General features: G+C 39.2%; 1 protein-coding gene across 1 annotated transcript in view; it reads left to right on the top strand.

The window, feature by feature from the left end:
* Positions 1-6,418: 6,418 nt before the first annotated feature.
* LOC119913366 overlaps positions 6,419-12,870 on the top strand; it is a 70,984-nt gene continuing 64,532 nt past the window's right edge. Inside the window, exon 1 of the mRNA XM_038732779.1 lies at positions 6,419-7,488. Within this exon, the coding sequence (XP_038588707.1) occupies positions 7,378-7,488 (111 nt within the window). The 5' untranslated portion in view covers positions 6,419-7,377. The remainder of the gene's footprint in view (positions 7,489-12,870) is intronic.

The raw sequence follows: 12,870 nt of genomic DNA, 5'->3' as shown, positions 1-12,870 counted from the left end.
AATCCAGTTGGCTCACATGCTAATCAACAAACACCGCTGGGATGAGTTCCTGGTCCTGCAAACTCACAGCACGCAAAAGGTATCATATCCCAATCTTCACAGTTTAAATACAGTCTGTAGATGTGTTTGTTGTTCACTCAGCTGAGAACATTTACTGATGCTTATTGTTAGTGATTAATGTCCATACTGTCGGATTAATAGTCCAATCCATAGAGGGAGAGATGTTCAGCACACTTAACTATATGCATTACTCAGAAAAGAATAGAATAGAAAACACTGGGTTAAATACTGCAGTCTGCAATATTCCAGGGACTTAAATTAAGCCTGAGATTTACTGCCCCTAAGCACAAAATGCAAAGTTCTACTTTGATTGACATGACATCACACATAGTACTGTATAGGAATAGTAACTGCTTAAACGGTAAACAATGGTGATTATGCAAATGCCGCCGTATTTGTATAGCGCCTATCTAGTCTTTGCAACCACTCAAAGTGCTTTTATACTACATCACATTCACTATTCATTCACTGAGCCGAAGTGCTCAAACAGAAACTAACATTCACACACATTCATATGCTGGTGGAACAGCCACCAGGGGCAACTCGGGGTTCAGTATCTTGCCCAATGACACTTTGACATGCAGCCTGGAGGAACCAGGAATTGACAGGCAACCCGCTCTATCCCCTAAACCACAGCGGGCACAGTAAAAATGTAGTATACTGCTTTGATTAACTATGTATTTGGTACACAGTTACAGTCTTGTTAACTGCTAAACAAGCGACAACTGACGCTGTGCATTACTATTATTCCAATATTTTACACCCTGATGTATTACCTCTTCAATAGAGATATTTAACCTGGATCTTTGCTCTCATTAGAGCGCTTATTTGTCCCCTATTTGAAAATGCAGCTTTGTGGTTTGTGTCAGTTGCAGGCTGCCATCGCTCAGACGAAGCAGAGGGGTGGAGGTTGGTACTGTGCCAGAGACTTGGAGGAGGAGATAAGTTCTGCCAAATTGGTTGCAATTCCTTGTAGTCCTATAAAGGTCATAGATTATTTAAGACGCATTTAAAGCTGCGGACAGATCGGAAAGAGCAGGCCTCTGTCACTGTTAATAACCATATATTTGGGGCCTACGGCTTTGTTTTTTCCCCGATATGTGTACACCACTGTCCAATAAATACACAACTCTGCTTGTTATAGTCTTAAATTGAAAAACAGGCAAATAAAATATTGAGCCAGTGTCTGACTAATGGCACCAAGGCCAATATGTAGTCTGTGGCAGCACTTGAGTGTAAGGGGGGGTTGGCCTTTTCTTTCGTGTTGCTCAATGGTGTATCACTGAAGAGTATCTGCTATGAAGCCAACTGGGTTTCCCCTGACATTTTTGTGACATTTTACCGTCTGGATGTGACGGCCCACAGTATGGCACAAGCTGTCCCATCTGCAGGGTCTCATGGGGTCCAACCACCATCTCGGTCTGTGCAGGCCTCAATATGAGAATATTAACAGACATTGAGGTAGGCTACATGCAGGACGTTGAATAATTCCCCCTAAAGCAGTACAATGTTATGTGGCCTGTTAGCTTTCATTAGATTTGATGAACTGCAGATGTACAAAATGGAGACTCACATGCCCACAAAAACCAAATCCAGTTACAAACTGGACAAAATGGTGCAAGAAATGATATTTACTAACATAAAGTGATTTGTGATGTCTGTTTTTTTTCTGTGCATTTCTTTACATTATGTGCACATATGCATAAAAGCATAGCTGCTTGTATGCCATCTGCATTCATAAAAGTTCACATTATCGTATTGTACTATGTCATTTTTAGATGTAAATGTTAGTGTTGTGTAACCCAATCAAATAAACATTTTATTTGATTAGGTTATGTCAACTTCCTGTTGAGGGAATAAATCCATCCGTCCATCCAGAGTGAGATTACTCCATATTTATACACTTGTGTTTTTTCTTTCTAAAAATATCAAAATTATGAAACATAGCAAACACAGATGCTTACATGCACGGCAGGAGGACTCGCTAAATGGTTTGATAAGTACGAAATTGATGTCAAGGATGCAATGGCCTTCACAGTCACCAGATCTTAGCCCAACTGAACACATAAGAGAGATTTTGGATATACTTGTGAGATAACCCCCTCCATCATCACCATCATCGAAACATCAAACTGACTGCAGTTCATGACTTTCAGAGACTTGCTCAATCTATGACAAGGAGCACTGAAGCTGTTCTGGAGGCTTGTGGTGGACCAACACATTACTTTATGTAGGTTGTTGCTTTAATTTGACATCCATGCAAATCCTCAAACGTGACTAAAGACACTTCTGAAATCATCCACCCACTTCCCAAAATACATTTGCTTACCAAGAAACTGCAGTGAAACAAATTATTTTGTTTGTCTTCTTTCACATAAATGTGCAGCTACTGAAAGCCCCACATTAGCATTATTTCTATTATTTTGTCCCATGGGTGTGTGATATACTATTAAATAAACCACCCCGCATTCATTTAACACACAATAATATTACAGTACATATTTTAATGATTTCCTCCTTATCTCCCCAAACCCCCAAACAGGATTTATAATCCACCAGCAACCCCATTATCTCGCTATTGCATTGAATAGACAAACAAATATATATATGTAATACACACATAAAAATATTTAATAGGATACAAGGGAAAAATATAAATGTAGACATTTATACAAATAAAAAACACCTGATACAGTATATATACGGGATAAACTAATGCATAGACCACAAGAAGAACTGAACAGGGAGTAAAAAGTTAGATTTGTATTTGTGTAAAATTAATCTAGAGGAGCCGATGGGAGGGTTTTAAGCTTATTGCAGTATTGGATCATGGGACCCAAAGTAGAAGGAAATTTATCAGATAAGCCTCTTACTGTGTGCTTTATTTTCTCAAAGCTCAACAACAATATTCGGTCACTAAACCAGAGAGAGACTCTGTGGGGTCTTGACAATTTCCTGTCGAGGAAAATCACTGATGCAAATGTTGTAGTAATTCAGAGTCATTCAGTGAGAAACAAGAAAGGATTTGTTTTGTTTCTTGCTGAATGAAAACTAACTGGAACACAAGAAAATGAGCAACATAAAGAAAATGTTCCAGACGAAGATTTAAAAATGGAGGACCAGTATTCTGTGAACTCATAAATAATATGTGTGTGCAGTTTCTGCTGAGACACCAAAAAACATACTCTGGTATGATAAACTTAAAGTTAATTGTGATGTATTTTAACAGAAAGTTGCAAAATTAGTTTTGCATTGTAGGTTGTTGTTCTTACCAAAGGTCATTACGTGCACTTTCACTTAACAAGTTCCAGCTGGGATGCACATTAAAAATGTGGCTGGGTAACAAACGGTCTTCTTCAGGTAAATGTGAGGGTGTGAGCAAACATGTACTCTATATATACAGCAGATGACACATTATGGCACACATTAGCTGTGGTTTGGGTAATTGATAATAGGTAATATACAGTATATGAGGACAATATGCCCAGTCATACAATAAATAGGTGTGATCAAACCCTGAAATGTTCTACATTACATGGAAATGTATGTTCAGTTTAAGTTCACGTACTTTTCAAAGCCTGACAAAGAAAGCAGGGTATTGTTATTATTGTATTGTCTACTGCACTATGCAGTACATGTTTTTGTCAATGATTTATGAAATTTGTTGCAGGCATTCAGTTTTGTGACGTTCTGTCACAACGTAGATATATGTCGTCTTGGGCCATTTGCTTTCCACAACAGTGGTGGCCGTAAGGTTAGAGAAATGAACTTGTGACCAGGAGGTTGCTGTTTTGGTATGTCCTCATTTACTGAGGTGCCCTTGAGCAAGGCCCTTAACCCGCACTGCTCCAGTGAAGCTGCTCACTGGCCAGCAGATCAGACTGTGGTTGTACTGGGCAGCTTCCAGGTGTGAATGTGTTACTGTACAAAGACAAAAGAGAGGCTTTCTCTCAGTGAAGTTTCCCTGAATGAACAAAGGTAAAAACCCCCCAGCTGAAACGATTTATCATGCTGTTTTTCTTGGAAGGACAGTCTCTACAAAAGGGAGAATAAAAGTACCTAAAACAACCTATGACAAGCGTCTGACTTGACTTGACTTGACTTGAGTTTCTTTTGACAAAGAAGTTGCCTAAACTTAATTGGACTTTAACCTTAGAGGTGGTAAATTTTAATCATTTTGCTAGGCAATAACAAACATCCTTTTTTGGCATTAAGGTGTGATGAAGTTATTTCTTTTTCTTGATGTTGAGTAAAATGTCAAAATGTCTGTCAAATAACATGGTTTGTTCAGCTTGTTTTCATCCTCAGTCTGAATTTTGAGTAGTCAATAAGATTATATTAAACTGAAAAGAAGCACATGGTTCTGTAATTAATTTAAACAAGGCACAAATCCATTATTCATCTGTATTGCTTTTCATGAGCTTGTTTTCCCAGTCGGCTTACATTTTAGTGAGGAAAACAATAATATCCATAATTTTTGTAGGTTGCTCTAAAATGGAGTCCAGTTTGCGTCTTGGGAAAAGAGAGCACGTGGTGATTTTGGGAATAGATGAAAGGTCCTTACTGATTGTAAACACACCATTAAGATACACTGTAAGTCTTTTAAATCGGAGGCAACCGAAACTTGCTATCAATTAAAGTTTAATCCAGTTTCGCTGAAATAAATAAATTATGATTGTAATGTGTTCTGTTTAAAACAGAGGTCTCATTAGAATCAACATTATCTCTGAGACCAGAGCAGCAGGATTACACGCAGAGGCAGGTTTGATAAGAGAATGAGGAATGTTGATGTGGACAGAGTTGAAAGGGATGTAATGAAGGGCCAACCTCCCCTTTCTAGTCTGGATTTATATTGTACCTCCCTATGAGAGGATGGAAACATGGGTTTACCTACAAATTGAAAGGATTAACTGAAGGACAATGAAATAAATACATAAACCCAGGTGGAAAAACTCTGTGCCCGTCAAAGACACGAGGATAGAGCTTCATCTCAAAGGCCTTGTGGATCAGAGATTACTGTAGATTCTCTCAACTAAACTGTAATTCCCTGTGGATTAAAAGAGTGATCCATTTTAGCTTTTGAGCCGAAAAGTAGGCTGTCTGGAATACTTCATTTACCCAAAAACATCTTCTCTCGTTTAGGGATCTGGGGACTATTTTACATGCCTCTGTTTCTAACCATCTTGATTTTTGTGAGTCTGTGTGTGAGTCATCTCTGTCTCTCCAGCTTCTTAGTGGCACCAAGCAGAGATGCTGTGTCTCCTCTCTGCTTGGCCTCCTATAGAGAACTGATTGTAAGGTTCTGTTATTTGCTTTTAAAGCGTTGCTTTAGCCTGGTATCACTAAATAGCGTATGAATAACATGCCAGAGTCTTAAGTCATTTCGCGTGCTATTACTATACTGACTCATGCAGAGACAGCGTGTCATTTTACGCATGAATGTCAAAGAGGAAAAAACTACGGTGATATAGTTTTAAAGAGTGACCACGTCCACGTAGGGATGTGGTCACGTCAGGCCGTCCTCACCAGCAAAACAGTAATATTATTCATATTTACATTTTTTGTTAGGCAGCAAGCTCTAGTGGCTTTATAATGGTAGGAGAGGAAGAAGTCAGGCGACGTATGTAAAGAGTGAGAAAGTCCTAATAAGGAGGTGGATGGGTCAAGTAAAGCCAGGACTTTCACTTAAGAGACCAAGGTTGGAGAGTCAAAGCTGATTTATTTAAAGTTTTACGTTAAATAATGTTTCATAGGTGACTTATGTCATGTGAGTAAAAGTAATGTGCTTACTTACTTTAACCCAAATCACAATCTTTTCCTAAACCTAACCGTTTATATCGCAGTGATGGTGCTGATTCTGTCCTCAGTTCAGTTGTACGTTCAGTCTGAAGCTGGTTCAAGCTGTTTTATTTTTGCGGTGAAACACCCCATGACAGCAAGAGAACCAGCATTTAAACTGACACATCTGTGCCACGTAGCTGAAGTGCCCTTGGGCATGACACTAAATCACTTCCAGCTCCATAGCTCCATAGTGTTTGTATCCAATTGTGTTTCCGTGTAAAGCTTGATAAAATACTGTTTTTCCACAGACAATAAGTGTGGAATTAAAGAAAACCTCCTGCTGTTTCACTCTCTTTCCTTTCTGTATGTTTCCTACCTACCAGTAGGTGGAGCTTGTCTCCTTTGGCTCGAGAGAAAGAGGGAGAGAAGGAGATGATTAAAGAGAGAAGAAAGACGGCAAGAGGAGAGGCAGAGAGAGAGAAAGAGATGGAGGGAGGGGGAGGGATGGAGGGAGGAAGGGAGGAGAGAGCAAGCGTCAGCACTCCATGCGTTAAAAGGGCAGATGGTAACGGCGGGTAACTGAGGAGCAAACCACTCTGCTGGCCACAGAGCAAGAGATCAGCAGAGAGAGGGAGATAGAGGGAGGGAGGAGAGCGAACACATGCAGCGCAGCAGAGGAGAGGAGAGGAGCATCTGAGAGGAAGCTGCACGCCGGTTCTGACAGAGAGACAGACAGAGGGAGGAGAAGACTGAGCACTTCTTCTCCACACTAACAAGGAGGCAGAGAGCAAAAAGAGAGACACAAAGAGAGAGTCAGGAGATGGGGAGATAGTGAGAGGATGGAAAAAAAAGTATCCGTCCCCTCCACTTAGAGAGATACAGAGACAAAGCGGGAGGGAAAACAAAAGGGGGTTGGTGAGATTGTGAAGTGTAGAGAGAGGGAGGCAGCGGACGGGAGATAGTTAGAGGAACTGCAAGGCTGATCAATGAGCGGCTGAGATTTCGGGAAGAAAATTTCGACTCAGCAAGAAAGAGAGGGCGAGAGAGGGAGGGAGTCAATGACAAAGAAAGATTGATGAATGAAAGATGGGAGCAAAACATCTGGAGACTTAAATATTTAAAGAGAGACAGAGGCATCTAGAGGGAATTTAGGAAAAAAACAGAAGAATAAAAAAAAAACATTTAGAGAAAGACAAGAGTGGAAAGGAAGGAGGCGCAGAGGGTGAAATATTTAAAAAGAGACAGAAGCTGGGGGAAGATGAGCAGAGAGAAAGCAGAGTCAAAGAGTAACCGGCAAAAACTTAGAGAGGAGAGAGAATAAATCTGAGCAGCGGGAGGGTCTGGGGGGGGGGGCTCCTTCTCTTTTCTTGTTAAATTTCTTCCATCCCTCCTCTACTTTATAAAACAGAGGAGGAGAGACAAAATGAGGAGAGTGTGAGAGAGTTGAGGAAGCAGAAGAAGAAGAGGCTTCTTCTCCAGACTTTTTCTTCAGATAGATACGTAGATATTCAAGTTTATCAAACCCAGTCAAATCCAATGGCGTGCTACTACATTGTGATCAGTTCCACCCACCTGCGTGACGGACAGCTGAGGAGCATCAAGGGGGTGTTCAGAGGACCAATAGGAACCAACGGCCAAAGAAACACGGTAAGGCCTCGTGTCCTGTGATTACCGGGCTGTGTTTTATCTTCCAGACTTTGCTGTGAGTAACAAAAAAAGGTACACTGGAGTGTTTTCATTTTGAAAAGTTGAAGCTTCAGCACGGTGTGACTCACATCGGACTGTTTTCGAAAAGTCATATTTTTGAACTCAAGGGACCCATTCCAGCTTTCTGACATAAATCCTGCCAAATCCTGAGTGCATGTGTGTCTTTGTGAGTGAGATTTGTTTCTATTTTCCGCATCAAAGGGAAGCCAGAAAGTCCTTACCTCTAAATCAGCATTGCTTAAACCACTCCCACTCACTTGATTGTCAGGTCCTTAATCTTTGTGTTTGCCGAGTTAATTAATTACCAATTCCATTAGGTTAATTGACTTGGTATTGGAGGCAGGAAGATGCAGATGGGGGTGGGAAGCTGGAGAGGGTCCCCCTCTTACGTTAAGAGCTCCTCTGGCTCTGTGTCCGTACTTTACAATGTCTAGTTTTCTACCTTTTAAGCATTCAATGTTTGATGTCAGGAGGGTCTTTCTCTTTACATTTATCCTTAGTTTGACACCGCACTTATGCTCTTTGACAACAAGACTCCCTCAAACACATGTAGAAGCCACACAGTCTCACAGTTTTTATGCACATTTTCAGCGGTAGATTTGAACCTAATCTTTTCACAATCCTCCCTTTCAAGAATATTTAATGAGCAAAAATCTTATTTGGCACTCATCAGAATCACACTACTAATATGATTAAGTATTGTTCAAATACATTTGAACGTGTAAAAATACAACTTGGAGAGAAATTAAAAAGCTAAGTGCATTTTATTAAAATCTGAATGAAAATGAGTTCATAGAAATAACTTGTCGTGTGCAGTCCTGAAGCTGTGTGGGAAGATTTCAGCACACCAGATGAGTCAGACGCTTCTCCTTTACTTTTTTCTCATAATGAAACTCCAACTAAACCCTGTGCTTCTCTCCTTCATTCGCACTAAATGTTACAGGCAAACATGATTACAGTCAGTCCCTACAGGCTTAAAAGAGAGATGAGATCAGATGAGGTGTCACGAGGTTGTTTAAGGGCAGTGCTACAGTAGGCTCATCACACATAAAGCACTAGCTACTCCTTTTTGGAAGAAAGTAAATTACATTTACAAATTTTCATTATAGTCTATTATTGTAAATTAGCCATAAATATTAACCTCTTTAAAACCTTGTTTTATGTTTTCACAAGAACAATCATCATTTGAGACATAGATTGATCATTAAGAAATAGAGATGAAATACATAATACCACGATCATTTTAACACAGGCTGCACAGTACCACGTCTTTGTTCTGCCTCACGTGATAGCACTGTCAGATCATATTTCACTTTTACTCATGTCAATACTTTTAATAACTGTCATAAATCACAAATTACGACGGTGAAATGATAGGGCTATAAGTCTGTGCAAGCGACTGGCCTACAGTAAATGAACAATACATCTGACTTAGCCTGTAATTAACTAGAAGGCACACAAAAGAGCCTGCAGCAGCAGTGAAGTGTTTCTGCAGCTGTAACGGTTTGTGTTACGGCTGTTGGGTTGCACAAAATGCAAATGTTGGACCTTTTCATTACCACGTGAATACATATTATAATACTGGTATTTATAGTTTAAAATGAAAGTTACTGGGGCATATCCCAAATCTAGATTAACACAGAACCGGGGAAAGGTTAACAAATCTCATACTCTAATCTGTATCGCAGAGCTGTTGTAAACTGCAAGATGTAGTCGGACAAGCATGTAGTCAGATAAAATTAACGTGTTTTTAAGCCTTCGGCACACTTTCATGAGCCGGATAAAGCGCTGGATGAAATGTGTGGCTCTTATCAGATAAAAAGAATCTCACATTTTATGGACTCACAGCTCCAAATTATACTTCACTAAGTGTTTTCTGCTCTGATGCCCCATCAGCACCATAATCTGTATTTCCCAAAAACAAAGTCAGGAAAAAAAGGCAGCACCCCAGAAGACAACAACAGTAATGAGAATAACCTCATGTTGATGTTTTGGGTACATTTGTTGGCAACAGTTCTTCATCCCTTGACAGTCGCCCTCAAAACTGTTACAAATCACTGCTACAAAAATAAAAGAGTTTGGCTAGAGTTAGGAAAAGATCACGGTTTGGATTGAACTAACTATGTCTTTAAGGTTAGGGGTTAAAAGAAACCAACGATGACTAATGCGATTGCTTGAGTAGTTTAGGTAACAGTTGATAAATCAACTTTTTGGGGCTCTGATTGTTCACTGGGTTATAAATGTAGTTTAGACTTGTTAGCTTGGCACAGGGATTGGGACAAAAAGATGAGAAACACGACTGGCTAACTCTAAAGTTGTTGTAGCTGGCTTGCTAACTTTAGCCTGTGTTGAGCCTACATTTAGGAATAAGTTGGTTTTGTTCAGAGTTGGAAGGTGTGCGTACCTCTTTGCCTCAATGACAACGAGGCCGGGACGTTAAGCTAGCTGTTGATGGTCATTAAACACCCTCAAAACGTAGGGTGGTGATCTTAATGCCCTCCTTTCTATTTCCACACGTTAATAGAGAAAACGTGACATGTGGAGAGTTTATTTTTGATGTAGCTGGGCTGAGAATAGAAATCGGATCCCTTTTGCTGTAAAGTATACTTTTAAAATGACTAATATGTGAGTGACATTTCACAAGTGACTTGTCCAACACTGCTGTCAGCAGGAAACAGGAAGTGAACAGCGATCAAAGTGAAAGAACGACATTTTGTTGACCTTCACCATGCCAACAACCTCTTTTCTGCAGACTTTGAAAAACAACGCCACACTTTAGCCTCCTTTGCTTGGGCGTGAGTCATATTTACTACAGCCGAAAGAGGTCTTTGTCACTAGTAAACAAATGTTGTTTTTTGGCATTTGCTGAAACAACTAATGCTGTTGCTTTTTTCGTGGGAGGACAGTCTTTCAAATATCTTCTCTTTTGTTAAGATATCTTCGAGAGAGGCCTTCTTTCAGACTTTGTTCTATCATACTTCAGTATGATAAGTTAAGTTCAATATCTCATTAAAGGCCGTCAAAGAAAAGTTTAAAAATAGATCCTCTTCCAACACGTTCATTATTGTGCTTCACTAAATAGATGACAAACTAATGAAGTCGTTATAACACCTTGAACAAGCTGGAGCTTTCAAACTTATTAAAATGGTACCAAACTCAGAAAACAGAAGGTAAAGTTCCCACTGCTAACACAATACCATAAATAAATGTTCTTTAATTACCGACACAAGCAAACGGAGGCATTTCAAAGACACGTATTAAACTCTGTTCGTCACTTTATCCAGAAATAGAAAGCTATATCTAGAGATTTAATTGGCCAACAAACACACATGACTATCACTAGTCACCTTGGATGCCCATATGCCCGAGCTAATTTTATCTCCAACTTCTTTAGCGCAGGCAGGTCTGATGAAATTGCATGAAACGATCACGTCTTAAAAATTCAAATAACATGCTCTGTGCGAGGAAAATGAGAAAGATATGTTTGCGCCAGCACAAAAGGATTACAAGAGAGAGACACGAGCAGAAATAGGCAGCAGAGTTTGAAGCCAAAATAGTGTAATGTGAGAGTGTGGAGATCAGTGGGATGGATGACACAGTTTCCTTTTACTTCTCAATGACTCAAGTTCAGTCCCATGTTTATGCAAAGATGTTTTCATTCTCAGCATGTTTTCCATCATTATTATTATTAAAATCAATAACCAGATTCTTGAAACGTTCTAAACCACAGTGAAAATGACCTCTGTATTTTTATTTATTTATTTAGCATTGCATTATTGTTGCATGGAAGCACTATTTAAATAGAGATTGATAAATTGATGAAATGCATTACCTCACACTTATACCGTGGCATACTGTTCAGTGTGTGTGGGAGGGATACACTTCCAGTGTCATCTAGCTCTTGTTTATACTGGAGGTTGAATCAACTTAATTTTTAGTCACTTTGATCAAAAGCAGGTGCCAAATAAATGAATGACCCCCACAACAATAATGTCAATTCTGCAAAAACAGACAAAATTTAAATTAGACCAGAAAATTCATGTTTACTGTGACACAACCAAAGCAAGGAGAGTTTTTCAAATCATTGTCAAAATGGGTTTAAATGAATGGAAAACAATGGATGCCTGTAACCGTGGACACAGTAGCAGCAAAATGGTAAGCCACGACTTAAAAGTGGGCTAAAATATGAAAAATCACTGGTATGTTCCCTTTAACTTCCAAAGTACCAAACCAGTACAAATACTGTATATACTATAGGTACACTCAGAGGAAGCACCTGAATAAATTAATAGAGACACATAAAAAACACAGATGCTTATACACAGGTGTACTACAGCACCATGTAATTGAGCAATTAACATGTCTATCATGCTCTGTGACATGCATAATAATACCCTGCAGGCACATTTGACAATACCCCATCCACAGGGCACAAGGCTCACTGAGTGGTTTGATGAGTATGAAAATGATGTGAATCATATGATTTGTCCACCAGACCTCAAACCAGTTAACTGAACACCTTCTGAAGTGACATGTTAGAAGATGAACGGTGTGGTTTAACACACACACACACACACACACACACACACACATACACAATATGTAATGATACTCTAGTATAAGAAACATTATAATATCTCAGTGTTGAGTATCTACGAAAGCTACATTATGTTATTAAATTAATTATTAAATAAATATGGACATCTCAAGGTATGAATGAAATACTGGTTATTGAGAAACATCAGTTCATTAATGGAAACAGTCTCGTCACAAGATCCATTTAGTAGCCGTTCTGGAGCTTTTGATCACATGAAATGATAAGCAGTGTTTGCCCCTTTGTTATAAAAGTGCAGTTGCTCATATGTCGGTTGTTTCTGAGAACTTTAAAGACTTCTTATTGACTTTGGCTTAAAAACAACTGAGCTTAAAAGTTAATTTTTGACTTTGGAAACAGAAAGTGAGGATACGGTCTCAACACAAGGTCCTTTTAGAATCTGTTGTGGAGCTTTAAATCACAAGTGACCTTGTGGTGACATTGTTTTCTTTAATAATGGGAATATTTAAAAATATCCAAAAAAAAAACAATATTACAGGAACAATATACAATTTCTTAAATTATAAATTAAGCCATCCATATGTTCTCACTTTTGTCAAAGATCATGTCCAATTCAAACGACGGGAGCATAATCTTTTCTGTTTTGCAGTTTCATTTAGGATTTAATTCTCATTTCCTGAAATTTTTTTCAACACCTTGTTGTCGACAGGTGAGCGTTTAGCTGCTGCAGAGCAGAGAGCAAACAGATCTCACACTGCCTGCTGATA

The sequence above is a fragment of the Micropterus salmoides genome, unplaced genomic scaffold (assembly GCF_014851395.1).
Source record: "Micropterus salmoides isolate LMB-PRFRI ecotype aquatic unplaced genomic scaffold, ASM1485139v1 Ms_hic_scaffold_2, whole genome shotgun sequence".
Taxonomy (NCBI): domain Eukaryota; kingdom Metazoa; phylum Chordata; class Actinopteri; order Centrarchiformes; family Centrarchidae; genus Micropterus; species Micropterus salmoides.
Note: the sequence above shows the minus strand (reverse complement) of the source record. Positions and strands in the feature narration are given on the sequence as shown.